The sequence below is a fragment of the Aethalodelphis obliquidens genome, unplaced genomic scaffold, assembly GCF_003676395.1.
Source record: "Aethalodelphis obliquidens isolate GAN/ISIS:26980383/991018 unplaced genomic scaffold, ASM367639v1 scaffold2, whole genome shotgun sequence".
Classification (NCBI taxonomy): Eukaryota; Metazoa; Chordata; class Mammalia; order Artiodactyla; family Delphinidae; genus Aethalodelphis; species Aethalodelphis obliquidens.
The window spans coordinates 10,825,482-10,841,586 of NW_020837946.1; the positions used below are offsets into that span (position 1 = coordinate 10,825,482).

Here is a 16,105-nt window from a genome sequence, read left to right on the forward strand (position 1 = left end):
AGAATTCCAAGGAAGCACATATTTTTGGTGGATCAGAAAAATCATTAAAGAATGAATTAATTTGCTTTCAGTGTGTCCCTATTCCTATGGAATCCAAGGTAAAGAATAGATTTAACATTAAGCTGATAAATAACAAAGACTATCTTCTTAATCTTCTGATGCAGGTTAAAAACAAATTCTTAAAAATCAAGAATACCTTCCAGTATCAGCATCCCACACTGTAACTGTATGATCGAAAGACCCCGTGATGATTCTGTTTCCTGAGGTGTTAAAGGACAAAGAGATGATTTCAGCTGAGTGTCCCTAGAAAAAGACCAGATATCATCATGCATACCTGTAGATGAAACGATTTCTACAAATGTATAACATAATAGTCTAAAAGAAAATGCTAAAAAAGGCAAAGCTCTATAGGGAGAAGAGAGATCAGTGGCTGGCTGGATAGGGAGAGACTGCAAACAAGCTGAAATACATTTATGTGCTCAGAACTTTAATGTTCAGCTCCATTTAATTTTAATAAAGGACACGTGTAGAGCAGGACACGCACCTTCCAACGCTCTTAGGCATTTATCTGAAAGAAGAGGCAGTGAAGAAGCATGACCCACAGAAGTGCTGAGTACGAAGATCAGGAAAAGTATACTTGCATGAATAAAACGAGGCTCTCTGATTTAAGAAAGAAAAACTCTTGGTGTTAGTTAAAAACACAGATTTTCCTCTTTTTTTCTAGTCCATTTTAACTTTTTCTAGAAGGAGAACTTCTAGAAAAAGTTCTCCTAGAAAGCGGATCCTATTTTTTAAACCCATTTATAATCTGAAAGAATAAAATAATGTGATTTCCCATCCAATTGTCCCCACTGATTGCCACAGAGCATCACACTTTTTTGCTTGGTAGTTTTCGCTGAGGCGGGAAGAAGTGGAGGGTAGCAGTAATAGGATGGTTCTGGACGGACATGTGGTGGCGACAGACAGGGGCCCCTGCCGAACCACACCACCAGCATCCACTCTGCGGGCAATGCCCTTTGGCCTTGTCACTTCCTGCCCCTTGCCCCTTATACTTCAGACTTTGTAATACCAGAGGCTTCTAAGGCTGGAGGTTAGAAAAGAAGGGAGTTTCTTTAAGAAATCTTCTGGCAGGTTCCTCCACTTCTGCCTCTTCCCAAAGGCCCCAGCCTCCATCTCCTTTGCTTTTAGCCAGGTAGGTGACCATAGGTTTTAAGCAATAGTTGGTACGGCTTACAGACTGAAGTTAGTCAAAATAAAAAGCCCATCTGGGCTTCCCCAGCACGTCCATTTAAGTCTTTGGGAATAGTCAGCAAACCAGCTGAAACACTCTTCTACTACAGTCTGAAAACCAATCGCTCAAAAACATCTGCTAACTTAGAGTTCATTTTGTAATAAATATACAAATAAAAACAAACACAAGGGACTTCCCTGGTGGCGCAGTGGTTAAGAATCTGCCTGCCAATGCAGGGGACACGGGTTTGATCCCTGGTCTGGGAAGATCCCACATGCCGCGGAGCAACTAAGCCCGTGCACCACAACTACAGAAGCCCGCGTGCCACAACTACTGAAGCCCGCGCGCCTAGAACCCGTGCTCTGCAACAAAAGAAGCCACTGCAATGAGAAGCCCGTGCACCGCAACGAAGAGTAGCCACCGCTCGCCACAACTAGAGAAAGCCCGCGCGCAGCAACGAAGACCCAACACAGCCAAAAATAAAAATTAATTAATTTATTTATTTATTAAAAAAAAAACCACAAGTAAAAGGCTTACCCAAAGGAATAGCTAATGAAAATGTAAAACTCTTGATGTTATTAACATTAGTAACATACTGTGAGAGTGAACACTTCCTCTCCATTCTGAATGTCCCACAGTTTGGCCGTTGTGTCCATACTTCCAGTAGCCACCAATGTGCTTTGAGGATTAAACGATAAACACACCTGAATTACATGAGACGAGAGAGATGTTAGAAAGAGTTTTAAATTGTTAATTCTAATATAGAAAAGCTTGGAGACGTGACTCTCTCAGCAGATTCAGCCTAGTTCTTTGTACAGATTATGCAGCAAAATGCCAGATACGAGTAGCCATTTATCTGCAGGTAGATCCTGAAGCATTCTCCTCTTGAGAAGAGGCTGCTGTTCTCCCACATCACCAGCTCGGGCTTGGAGAGGCACTGGCTCCCCTTAGTCACTTCCAGACCATAGAAGAACAAGAACAAAAGCAAAGCCCAGCTCCTTTGAGATTCATGCTATCTGGCTCCCATCTTTTATTTTTTCGGCCACGACGCGGGGCATGTGCGACCTTAGCTGCCCAACCAGGGATCACTCCCACGGCAACACCCTTACCTTGATGTCACCTTTTCTAGAAGATTCACTACCAATACACCAGTCTCTAGTTACAATTTCCCAATACTTCTACCTTCTCTCTTCCTTACCAAGCCTCCCCTCCAACCTCCCCATAGGATACCTTCCATTTCATGTAAACCCCTCTCTTTTCTCCCGGCCCATTATCCCCCATTCAAATGACACCTGGAAGCATCACTCCTGCCAGCATCCTAAAACTCCAAGTCCCTGTCTTTTCACCTGCACTCTTCATATAACTCCTAAAAACTTGTATCAATCTGGGATTTTTATCTCTCATTTGCCTGCCCTACCCTCAACCAAGGCAGTTGAAGAAAACAGTATAGCAGGTACTAGTGATGTTCATTCATGTCTTCTGTCCTCAGCTGTGGCCTCAGTAGCTTTCCCTATTTTGTCTAACACGCCTCGGATTCAATATATTCTCCCATTCCCCATTTTTGCCTCCGCTCCCATCCTCATTCCTCCTCAGCAGATAACCTGGCCTCCTAATACTTCCCTGAAAAAGCTTACCTATCAGTTGAGAACTTCCTCCCCTGGCCCCCACTTTCCTTTCCTCCAGTCTCAGATTCAGAGGGATCACTTTGCCATTTTAAGACATTATGTTCCCTGTACACCTAGGAGAGATGAGCCCACCAACTTTTCCTTCCCTCTAGAAGGAGCTAGATCCTTTCCAGTGGCCTATAAGTATGCTTGAGCTCTTCCCACATGAAAACAAATCCTCCTTTGACTCAACATATCCATTTTTTAACTACCTTTATTTCCCTTTACAACCAAATTCCTTGGAAAAATAGCCTACCATCACTCACTGCCCATCTTCCACTCTTCAACTCTACTGGAACTCCATGTGCCGTTGAGAGGCTTGTTGGTCTTGATCATCTCACTTAACATTCCTGAGGTTCTCGATATTTTCTTCCTTCTTGACTGCTTTGATAGTGCTCTGCTTTTCTTCTCTAACTTCTTGTCTCTTTTATTGTATCTTTTAAATTTTTCTCTTCTCCATCTTCCCAAGATCCCACCAGTTTTCTCCCTACAGTCTACCTTTCCCTTTGGGAAATTTCAATTGTTCGGTGGTTTCTACTGCCACCCAGATGCCGGTGACTCACACATCCACGTCTTTTGCCCAGATCTCACTGCTCGGTTCGGCCCCAAAGAGCCAACTGCCAAATGGATGCCTCTGTTTGGCCATCACACAGAGAGACCTTAATCACTCTGTCTAAGACATGCAAATCACACAAAGAATCCTGCTTCTCTCTTATGTACAGACTTGGTGAATGGCGCTGCCAGCTGCCTGAGTCTGAAATCAGGGAACCACCCTAAACGCTTTGTTTGCTTCATGCCTCGTGTCTACTTGGTGACCCAGTCCTCCTCCTTCCACCCCTGACCTCTCTCACATTCGCCTCACCAGCCTCACAACAGAGCTTTGTCATCTTTGCTTGGGTGGCTACAAGATCCCCACTGGCCCATATTTCTGATATTATCCGCTGCCCATTTCTCCTTCACAATGGCAAAAGAATGATCTTCCCAAAATGCAAAGCTGACCATGCATGCCCCTTCCCAGCTGAAAAGTCTCAACAGCATGGCAATATCTCCAGGATGAAGTCCCCATTCCTTAGCATAGCATTTAAGACCCTTTAGAAATCTACAAGAAGGCCTCCCCTGCCTCCCTCACTTCAATCACACAAAGGCTGGGATGTGGCTTTGCAGGGTTACAGGTGTGCCAGGCACTGGCACATTTAGCCCAGACAGCTGGGCAGCACCAGAGATCCCCGCCAGTCACCTCTAACTGTGGGAGCGGCTCTTCCCAACGTGTGCATCTCCGTATGAGCACCTTCTGTGCGCGGAAGGCTGGGAAGCGCTGCCCTGGACGCTCAGAGCCACTTGAGTTCTAAGCACAAACCACGATTACACACCTCCTCTGGGCGTTTGCTGCTGCAGCTCCCTCTGCCTGGAATGCACCTGCCATCTCTCTGCAGAGTCTTTCCTGAATACCAGTCCTGGCCACGGAGGCTTGCCCACTCCCTCTGTGCCCTCACTGAACTCCCCGCCAACTTCTGGCCCACCTACAACACATCTCTAAACTTATCCATGGACACCTCTACTCCCTCTACAAGACTGCAAAATCCCTGGGGGACCAAGAACTACATCTGATTCTGTTTGGTACCCCACACACATAGGCCAGGGCTTCACACAGTCAATGCTTAGTACACATTCATTGGATTGATGTTGTTGACTACGAAAAATACGAAATGTCTTCCTAGGAACTATAAATAAAGAAACCTTTTCAAAATTCCAAGGGAGTATGAAAACATGGCCACACTAGGAGAATGAGGATTCTGTCTTTCTTATGACCCTGGACAAATTACTTAAGCGCTCTATGCCTCAGCATCCTTAACTGTAAAATGGGGAAATAGCTACCCCTTATGGTTGTTATGAGAAACAACTAAGCTAATATATGTAAAGGGCTTAGGACGGTGCTTCAGGCATGTTGAGTGCCACTAAAGGGTCAGTTACAATTTATAACTGCAGTATCCCCAGTGTTTAGCAAAGTACCTTGAACATAGCGTGAGCTCTTGTTGGATGAACATACAATGAATTTGAAGGATGAATATAAATAAATTTTTATTCCTAAAATAAGCAGATTGTTTATTTTTAAAAGCTATCACTTGTTCCATAGGGTGCCAATTATCTCACTAATTGTTATAAAATGTAACACAGAATTGGCCAAGGACAAGGGCTTCCCAATAGTGAGAGCCATTTCGAGTATCAAACTATTTATGCAAATTTGAGTTCTAATTATATCCAGAAAACAATCAGCTTAGATATCTTACATGATATAAAAAAGTTATTTTAAAAGCTACTTTAAGAACTTCGTCAACCCTCATCACGTCAGTCCTCTAAAGACAAGTCAGTGAAAGAGGAAAAGTCAGGTTGGATATTGTGTTCATATACTTATCCCATCATTTGCCTACTTAGTCAAAGCAGGATACGGGGCTTTTACAGCATCGGCAAGATATTAAGACTAGAGTAGTTTATAAATTATATCAATACCACCATACATGATACATAGAAACTGAAAATATCAGATAGGCTTTAAAATTAATTATAAAGGTATAGCCACTGCTTTTACAATGGAATTCTAAAAAGAAATAACAATGATGTGATGTGCCAGTGTAAGTTCATCAGTTGTAATATACGTACCACCCTGATGGGGATGCTAATAATGGAGCATGCCGCGGAGGGGAAAGGTGAGAAATCTTTGTATTTTTTACTCAATTTTCCTGTCAACCTAAAACTGCTCTAAAAAATAAGTTCTACTGAAAAAAGAGGAAAGTAAAACAAAACAAAAACAAAAAGAATGACAACATAAAAATATAATAAAATAAATATACTCACTATTTCTGCTGTATGACCCCTAAAGGTATGGTAACAGTTTCCGGTTTCTACACTCCATAGTTTACAAGTCTTATCAAAGGATCCAGTGGCAATTTTGTCACTAAGATTTAAAAAGAATATATATGGAATTTGAAAACAAATTCAACCACAGTATTTGATATACTGAATTAAGAGAAGAGATATTAATACATGGATCTCTATCTACTCAGAAGTTTATTTCACTTTTAAAATAATAACCTATCCAGTAAATCAACTATACTCCAATATAAAATAAAAATTTTTTAAAAATAAAATGAAACAACAAGCAATCTTATATCTATTTCAGTGAACTCTATAACAAACTAGAGTTCTAATTTTTGAATAGTATCGGTTTACATGTTCAGCCCAGTGCTATAAACATCAGCAGGAACTTGCTGTCAGAGAGCTCCCAAGGGCAGAGAGTCAGCCCTGCAAAAGCTTGAACCCTTACTCACCTCTTTACTACTGTGTGAACCTGGGAAGGGTATCTGAACTTTATATACGTTATATGAAACCAGCAATACCTATCCCAAAGCTCCTTTAAGCACTGAAGAAGGTATTTAAGAGGTTTTCAAAGCACACGTCAGGCACTCAATAACTTTTAGTTCTTTGTCTTCCTCTTTTCCTTCCCCAATAGATAGAGGGAGACATGAATAAAAGAATGAATGGATTAATAAGGAATAACTGAACAAGTGAATGTCTTTTTACCCATAAGGATTGTTGAATGCTACGGCATAAACCACATTCCTGTGACCCTCCAGGGTGTGAAGTTCCTCTCCAGAGGCAGTGTCCCAGAGTTTGCATGTCCGATCATAGCTTCCTGTGATAAAGCTAACACAAGCAATATAAATACACCACAAGGTGAAACTAGCAATGTGTTAATAAAGACCTCATTGCTTTTGCCTGCAAAATTATAACCCCATTTACCTTGCTTTTTACAATGGAAGTTGTGAAGGCAGAACAAACAAATTGGGAGCAATATCTAACCTTTGACCTGGAAACTTTCCAATTTTAACCCAAACCCAAAAAGGAGTTACTAGTTACTAAATAAAATAAAGAGTAATCCTTCCAATAATCATTCTTACAATATAAATAGTTATATCATTAAATAATGTTAATAATCAGTAACATTTTCTGAAACTCTAATATATCTCAACAAATAACATCATTCTTCCCGTTGGTCAGACCATAAAGTCTTAGAATCACCTTTGATGCCTCTCTTTCCCTCACATCCCACACACAATCTATCAGTAAATTCTATCAGCCCAGTCTCAGAATACATCCCTAGTACATCCCTTCTCACCAGTTCCATTGTCTCCATCTCTTGCCCAAACAAATAAAACCACCTTCTAATAGGGCTTGACTCACACATGTCCCTTACAAATCTATTTCCCTTACAAATCTATTTCCCTCACCAAAATTGGATTTATTTTGTTTAACCTTCCTCAGATGGCTTCCCAGTGATCTAGAGGAAAATTCAAACTTTGCTTGTGGTCCGCAAGGCCAGCAGTCCTGGCTACACCTGGGACCTCAACTTCTCCCGAAAGCACACCCTGATTAGCCACATTCCCCTTCCCACTAGTCTCTGAAGAACTGTATTGTTTCTTTCATACATGCTAGTTCTTCTACCCACCATCATCCCTAGGCCCTGGAACATGACTGACACACTAAGTGCTCAATAAATATTTGTTTAATATTTAACAATCCTTTAACGTGACTATTCTACTATAGGAATCGTTAGTATCAATATATTGACCTCTAATAGCTTAAATTAAGAGTATCTTAGTTATTCCTTAAATACTCCATTAGGAAAAATATTTCCCAAGCACAGAACAAAAAGCACAAAATTGAAAAGCCAGTCTTAATGACAAGTGGTTATGATAAAAGGTGAAACAAATTCTGATCTGCACCGAACTAAACAGGAAGGCTGACAAGGCAGTATATCTGTGGTTCTCTTCTAGGCATTTTCCTCCTAGCTTCTTGGGGAATGTAAATTGGTATGGTCATTATGCAACAGAGGATGGTGTTTACCAAAAAAAAAAAAAATAGAACTACCATATGATCCAGCAATCTCATTTCTGGGTATATATCCAAAGGAAACAAAATCAGGATCTCATAGCGATACCTGCACTCCTATGTTCACTGCAGCATTATTCACTATAGCCGAGATATGGAAATAACCTGAATATCTGTCAAAGGATGAATAGGTGAAGAAAATATGGTGCATATATATGTTTACAATGAAATATCATTCGGCCATGAGAAAGAAGGACATCCTGCCATTTGCTACTGCATGGATGAACCTGAAGGACATGATGCTAAGTGAAATAAGCCAGACACAGAAGGACAAATACCATATGATCTCACTTATATGTGCAATCTAAACAACAACAAAGTTGAACTCACAGAAGCAGAGAGTAGAACAGCAGTTACCAGGGACTGGGGAGGAGAAATGGGAAGACATTGGTCAAAGGGTACAAAGTTGCAGTTACACAGAATGAATAAGCCTAGAGATCTAACGTACAGGCATGATGACTACAGTTAATAATACTGTATTGAATGCCGGAAATATGCTGAAAGAATAGATGTCAGGTGCCCTCATCACACACACAAAAGATGGTAACTATGGAGATGTTAATTAACTTGACTGTAGTTATCATTTCACTATGTATATGTATATCAAATCATCCTGTTGTATTCCTTACATGTATACTTTTATTTTAAAACTTTTATCCCTTGATTATTAAAAATTAGAAGTAAAGAACAGAAATAGACAGAGACTTACACATAGAAATAAAGAACCAGAGCACAGAGGATTTTAGGGCAGTGAAACTGCTCTGTGTGATCCCACAACAGTGGGTATATGTCATTATACATTTGCCAACCTGCAGAATGTACAAAACCAAGAGTCAACCCTAATGTAAACTATGAACTTTTCGTGATAATGATGTGTCGCTATCAATATCGGCTACAACTGTAACAGATGCAGGTTTGGTGGGGGACGCTGATGGTGAGGGAAGCTGTGTGCAGGGGCACAAGGCAGACGCTTTATAGGAAACCTCTGTACCTTCTGCTCAGTTTTGCTGTGAACCTAAAACTGCTCTAAAAAATAAAGTCTAATAAACTGTTTTAAATAAACAGAGAACCTTACCATGAGCCTGATTTATTAAGTGCAACGTTAGTCAATGGCAGTATATGTGCTCTGAGAACCTTCAATGAAAGAAAACACCACTTATTTTAAACTCAAACAAAATTTTTCAGTTCATTCATTTTAACTGCAAACCAATGAAGACACTCAAATGTGTCTTAATTATACATAATAAATGGACAATATCAAATATCTGAACAAATGAGAAAACTACATTGGACCTTCTATTATTAAAACTACTAACACATTTGGTGGTTACAACTAATTACAGAAACATAATAGGATCTGTGTTTTCCATCAATTTACCTTTAGATAGATTATGGCTATAAAATACCAAATAGCACTAATTTATATTTTCTTTCACATATTGCACATGGTTTTGTATATATGCATAAACAGTGTATATAGGAAATAAACTAAATATGTTTCAAATACAGATTTACAATGTATCATTACTTTTTGAATCTTAAAGCTCCTTCAGAGTCAGGATACGTTGTGTTATTTATCTTTCCAGCCCTACATTGTCTAGCACATAGGGGACGCTTAATATTTATTGAATGAATATACTTAAATTGGATCGTCTGTTTATGGACAGAGTGATTGGCTAGACTGGGACGGTCCCAGTTCTGTGTACTGCCAGAGTGTAACTATTAATAGTGTCCTCTTTCACTATCAAAAATGTTCCCTTTGGTGGATAAATTACAAGGTCATGCGTTATAGAGCTCATATTTGAAGTTAAATAGTGCCACCTACTGGACAAAGAACTATTACAAGAATAACCATCCTCTCGTGAATGGAACAGATGAATACAGATTGCTTGAATATTTTGCATCAGACAAAATAAGCTGAGTATTTAATAATAAGTCTACTTAAGTCATAACAAATAAAATCAGTGTAATATAAAGCAGTTCTAGAATAAATCATTAAATTTTGTTAAATAATAAAGAAAAAAATAAAAGCTGTTCTTGAATAAATGACTACATTTGTTTTAATTTAGTCACCAAAATACTACAGGAAAATAAGCATATTTTCATTGAATTAAATTATGCAATCCATGTCAATAAATAATTTGCTAAAATATAGTTTAGTTCACATGGAAGCAGAAAATTTGAAATATTGATCCACCATGAAACATGTCTTAATATTACTCTAACTGGAAAAAATTTTAATTATTCAATAACTTAGATTATCCTTTAGATTTATCATTATAAAGAAAAGTTAAAGTTACTAGTACAAATCTTTATTGAACCTGTTAAGAAGTAAATTTTTGAATTTCATTCATTCATTCAACGAACATTTATTAAGACTTAGCAAAAATATGTGAGGAACTGAGGAAAAGAGAAAACACGATTTGTACTTTACCTCAGATTAATAGAACACCAATTAATTCATTGAAGTTCTACTTAGTATCTTTAAAACAGACATTACCTTAAAAAGATAGAATTTGTGGTTGCTGTACTGTCCGAGTTTATTTTGTAACCTCTGTATTAAAAGTTTGACCTGGTTTGCTCGTGAAGCTGTGATTAGAGGTTCTGCTTTCTGTATCTCTTGTACTAAGGCATTGACATCTGTACTGAAATTCACCAAGAACAAAAAAGTTATTTTTGTCTTTGTCAAAAATTGCATATACATTTATTACATAAAGGATTATATAGCTTTATGACGCATAAGATTTATAAAATGTCAACAACACCATCATTTTTACCAAGAGATTTCTGGGGGAAAAAAAAAACACAGAAATCACTGAAGAGCACTGTGTCACAGATGAAAGCTGCTTGGGTTCTCTCCAATGCCTTTCCATTAACTGAGATTTCTCCTGAAGAAGGTGTACAAAGATTCTCATTGCTTACCTAAGAAGGCCAAGTGCATACTGCTTCTGAACAAGAGCTCTTTTTATTTTTTTCCTGTTTCTTTTTTCTTTTAAATGAACATATATTAAATGTGCCCACTCCTACTATACTTTGCACCTTACATATGTTCTGTCATTTAATCCTATAACAACCCTCTAATTTAATAGTTTTCACAACTATTTTAGTGATGAAGAAACTGAGGCTCAGAAAGGTTAGGTTTGCAATATTTTTAGGGAAAGAGAAAGTACCTAACCAAAACAAACATTCAAAGAATTACTATTATTATTATTATTAGATTTCTTATGGGCTATAACATTATGTCCCTGAAAGAGAACTGGGGTGAAAAGTACAGGTTCAAGTTTTCCCCAGTATTCAAATAATCTACAGCAATTATGGTAAATTTTGCTAGTCCAGAATAATATTAATTCAAGACAAATATTAATGTCTGTATACCACAAAACATCCAAAATAGGGTCATTTTGCAAAACATGTCACAAATGCGTATCAAGAAAGGACTCGGGGCCCAGCTGCCGTGAGGGAGGTGGTGGTTGGCTGACAGCCTCCAGCTGCAGCTTCTTCAGGATCCATGTTAGTGTCTGAGCCCACGGCTTGCTCTTACCCACAGCCCTTGGCCGCTGGCTAGGCAAGGGGGCCGCACAAGAGCCTGGCCACTTCTGCCCCGTAAGGGGGTCCTCAAACCCGCAAGCTTTGTTCCGAGCTCCCCCACGGGCTGGAGAGACTCTTGTCAAACCTGCATCATCATCAAGGTTGATGTCTCCTCCTGCCCAGACGTGCCTCATCCTCTGATCTGTCCCAGGTGTCACTTCCCAGTAACCTTGTACCCACCTACTTCTGTTTCAGCATCTGCTTCCCAGAAATGTGAAATCTGATAAGCATCCTCCTTCTGTTCACAGATAAACACAGGCTGAGCTCCAGTTTTGTGCAAGGCACTGAGCTAGGAGACCATTCATTCAACTAACATTTATTACCTACCATAGGTTGAGTCCTGGGAGTGTCAGGGTACGGTCCCAGCTCTCAAGAAACACAGTCTTTCAGAATAAAAGTGAATATTTGGAATGGAAATGAATCAGAGATGTTTCACAATGATGACTTTGAAAAACTCAGTTGTCAAAACAGTTATACTTACATAAGAATTAAAAAGATAATAATGCCTCTTGGAAAGGTTTCCAACAAATGTTATGAATCAAAACAGATTTCCAAACTAAAAGGTTTATTTTTTTTCTTTTTAAATATGGTTGGTTTGGGAAGAAGAAGAAGAAAGATTGATGATCCTTTTTCTACTTCCTCCTCATTCAGCAAGACATTCAAATAAAATTCAACAAAACAAACAGGAAATAATAAACCCCGGAACAATTTAATTAGTAATGCATTGTCTGTAGCTTACGCAGCTCATCCACACACCATCCTATGTCAGGGTCTCCCCATCACAATTTTGGATATGAAATACATATTGCATTATATAGCTAACTTACCTGGTATGGAGATCGAGCAGATCTATGGATTTGGTCTTTAGTTGTCCACTTTCTTCATATTCCAACATAATTCCTAAGAAATAAACAAATATTAAGTTATAAAACACTTATGATCACAGCCTATGCCAAAAGTTAACCTACTTTGACATAATTTTTTCATTTTTGTTTTTCCATTTTTCTACATAAAACATATGCAGTGATGTCTGATTTCAAAACAAGATGGTGTAGACCCACTTTTCCTTGGTCTGTCCTCTAAATACACTTGAATTCAGCATGCAATGCTAAAATAATTGAAAGTTGGATAGAAAAAGGTGGATGGATAGGGGCCTCAGGATTTGAGGAATGACAACACGGTGAGTTCCCTGGGTTTTCTTTTCATTTCACATGTATCCCAACAGTGGGGACCAAAAGGACTGGCAGCCTGAAACCACCGAAAAGCACAGATATCAAAACATCAAAAAATAACAAAAAAGCTTGCTTTCTGTGGCCAACGGACAAGGAAAAGAGAAGTCAGACAAAGTACTGATGAGGAACCCTGAACTGCTCCACCACGGGGGCCCCTGCAGGCAGTCCCACCCACCAGTGGAAGCCCTGGGCTGTCCCAGTCCCCACTGCAAAGCTCGGCCCCAGTGCAATCTCATCTGCCTGCAACAGCTGGAGCAGCAAAGCCACAGACCTTCACATATCCCTGCTCCTCAGCTGCTGTCTGAGGGGGCCATCTGATCTACCTACAGCAGCATCAGCGAAGTCCCAGGACCTCCCAGACCCCATTCCACAGCAAAGCACCAAAGCAGCGTCTCCCTGCCTTTCAACCAGTGGCACAACCAGGCCCAGGGGCTTGTCCTGCACCCCCCGAAGGTCACACAGTGAGAACAGGCACACTGGGGACATACCTTCTGCCCCTGCAGGTGGCACCAGAGAAGACTGAGCAGGAGTCTTGCTAAGACAAAGCAAAGCAGGAGTCTTACACCAGAAAAACAAATTAGACCAGAATAACATGGCAAAAGCTCAGAAAACTAAAGTATCACTGTAATTAAAGCCCACAGAAGCAGACCAGAACCTATGTACTAAACCTAAACATGGTGACGGCATGCCAAAATAGATGTAGGTGGGATCAAGAGTCTCCAGGATACAATAAACAGTCACTCAGGGCTTCCCTAGTGGCGCAGTGGTTGAGAGTCCGCCTGCTGATGCAGGGGACGCGGGTTCGTGCCCCGGTCCGGGAAGATCCCACATGCCGCGGAGCGGCTGGGCCCGTGAGCCATGGCCACTGAGCCTGCGCGTCCGGAGCCTGTGCTCCACAACGGGAGAGGCCACAACAGTGAGAGGCCCGCGTACCACAAAAAAAAAAAAAAAAAAGTCAATCTTCACAATAAGAACCAGAGAAAGACAATCAATAAATGCCAATATGGAGATGAATCAGATACTGGAACTAATGACAAGGATTTCAAAGGAGGTATCATAAAAATGCTTCAGGGGCTTCCCTGGCTTTCCAGTGGTTAAGACTCCACACTTCCAATGCAGCGGGCGCGGGTTCAATCCCTGGTCAGGGAACTAAGATCCCACAAGCCACACGGCACGGCCAGAAAAAAAAAAAAAAAAAAAATGCTTCAGCAGTCGTTTACAGATTCACTTGAAACAAATAAATGAAAAATCTCAGAAAATAAATAGAAGTTATTGAAATAAATCAAATGGGAATTATGGTATTATGAAAAATACAGTAACCAAAATGGAAAACATGCTGAATAGGCTCAGTAGTAGAGCAGAGATGACAAAGCATAGAATCAGTGAACTTGAAGACTAATCAACAGAATATATTCAAGCTGAACAACAGAGAGATAACAGACTGAAAAAAATGTGAACAGAGCCTCTATCATACCACCTCTATGGATATGGACCAGCGGACTTGAAATGTTTTGGCCTCAGGACTAATTTACACGTTTTTAATTATTGGGAATTGGGGGTTTTCTAATACTTTCCACATTAAAATTGAAATTTTAAAAACATATTTACTAAATTGTTGTAAAATAGCAATAATAAATTCATAGCATGTTAATATAAATAGCATATTTTATTGAAATAACTATATTTACTCCCCTCACCCAAAAAAATGTAAGAAAAGTAGCATTGTTTTACACTTTTGCAGATCTCTTTAATATCTAGCTTAACTAAAGACGGCTGGATTCTCATCTCTGCTTCTGCATTTAAGCTGTTGCTATAGGTTGTTTTAGATATAATATAAGAAAAAATCTGGGTCATACACAGATACGTAGTTGGAAAATGGAGGAATATTTTAATCAGTTTTTTGTGTAATTTTGGATATTCTTCTTCGATACTACTTTAAAACTCAACAAATGGTAGTTTTTATAAAGACTGGTTGCAATTCCGAGTCTGAAACCACATCAAGGAACTCTTCAGACCCGGTTACATTAAAACCCATTGGTCTATCTCACACTTTCAATTTCTTTTACCACGTGTGGTTTACAACATCATGCGTCAGATATTTGAAAAATGTTAGTTTACTGAGTTCTAAATGTGCGCATATTTCATCATACATTATCCAAAAAATCACATTTGTTAATACCAATATCTATCATCAGAAAACTCTTTTACTGTTGGTAAGTTGTTAAGCTTATGATTTAGATACAAATTTCCTGGTGTTCTAATTCTCGCTCTGAAAGCTCAAATTTTATCACTGGCAAGAAATATTGACAGTTTTGCTTGAAAATTTCAGACTCACTTTGTTCATTTTCAAGAAAATGTCTGCCATACATACAAGTCTGAAAACCATGTTTATTTCTGTCTTTCACGTAAAAACGGTGTTCCATGAAAAAAATGGCTAGTTCATCTTTCAGCTCAAACACGTGCACAAGCACATTCCTCAAGATAAGGATCGTACATCACTTTGCAGCAGAAGCACCTCAGGAGAACTTTCTACTTCATCACCCAGAAAACACGTACCCACGTGTCAGTATTTCACTACGTTAATAAGTGTTATTGCTTCACCAAGGACATTCTTAAGTAAAACTAAGGGCTTCTGGGTGTTTGTGTGTTTGTCTGTTTCTCCTGTTGCAAGTGTGTCAGTGAGGAATACAATGGCCATTGTTGGAGTTCGGTGCCACTGTTTGATTTGTAGTCAGGCACCAGCAGTTTCACCTGCCATTGCTTTTGCACCACTAGGGCAAATATCGACACCGTGAAAAAAAGAAAATGATATCTTAGTGTTATTACAAAGAGAGATTTGACATTGAGGCCCCCAATGAAAGGATCTGAGGGCCCCAAGAGTCCCCTTACACTTTGAGAATCACTGCAACAGACTATAATTTGACGTAATAGACATGATTCCAGCAGCATTTCGGATCAAGAGAGAACAGGAAACTCTGTCAAAACACTGTATTTAGGGGCTTCCCTGGTGGCGCAGTGGTTGAGAGTTCACTTGCCGAAGCTAAAGGACGCGGGTTCGTGCCCCGGTCCGGGAAGATCCCACATGCCGCGGAGCGGCTGGGCCCGTGAGCCATGGCCCCTGAGCCTGCGCGTCTGGAGCCTGTGCTCCGCAACGGGAGAGGCCACAACAGTGAGAGGCCCGCGTACCGCAAAGTCCCATGACAAGGAGCACAAAGTGTGTACAGAGTAGACCTTGAGTAAATGTGCTGATTGATTGATACGTACAGTCTGGAATTCAGTCACTAAGGTAATATGCTTATTAAGTATGCATTTTTCTTTTTATACTCAACACACCTTGACTTATTCTGGTGCCTTTAAAATAAAAATCAATGTGGTCCTTGTCGGTGTCTTCCCTTCCAGAAACCAATATTCCACCACATCACTAATCACCTCCTATCCCTCCC

At 39.8% G+C, this 16,105-nt stretch overlaps 1 protein-coding gene across 7 annotated transcripts in view; it reads right to left on the minus strand.

Annotated features, from left to right (window-relative positions):
• Positions 1-16,105, minus strand: part of DAW1 (dynein assembly factor with WD repeats 1) — a 30,820-nt gene that overhangs the window by 14,088 nt on the left and 627 nt on the right. For all 7 annotated transcript variants that reach the window (XM_027119400.1, XM_027119380.1, XM_027119431.1 and 4 more), the window contains exons 2-8: positions 12,258-12,330; positions 10,343-10,487; positions 8,918-8,976; positions 6,475-6,597; positions 5,749-5,848; positions 1,828-1,935; positions 197-303 (exon numbers count right to left, since the gene is read on the minus strand). In XM_027119400.1, coding sequence (XP_026975201.1) covers positions 197-303; positions 1,828-1,935; positions 5,749-5,848; positions 6,475-6,597; positions 8,918-8,976; positions 10,343-10,487; positions 12,258-12,330 — 715 coding nt within the window. The remainder of the gene's footprint in view (positions 1-196; positions 304-1,827; positions 1,936-5,748; positions 5,849-6,474; positions 6,598-8,917; positions 8,977-10,342; positions 10,488-12,257; positions 12,331-16,105) is intronic.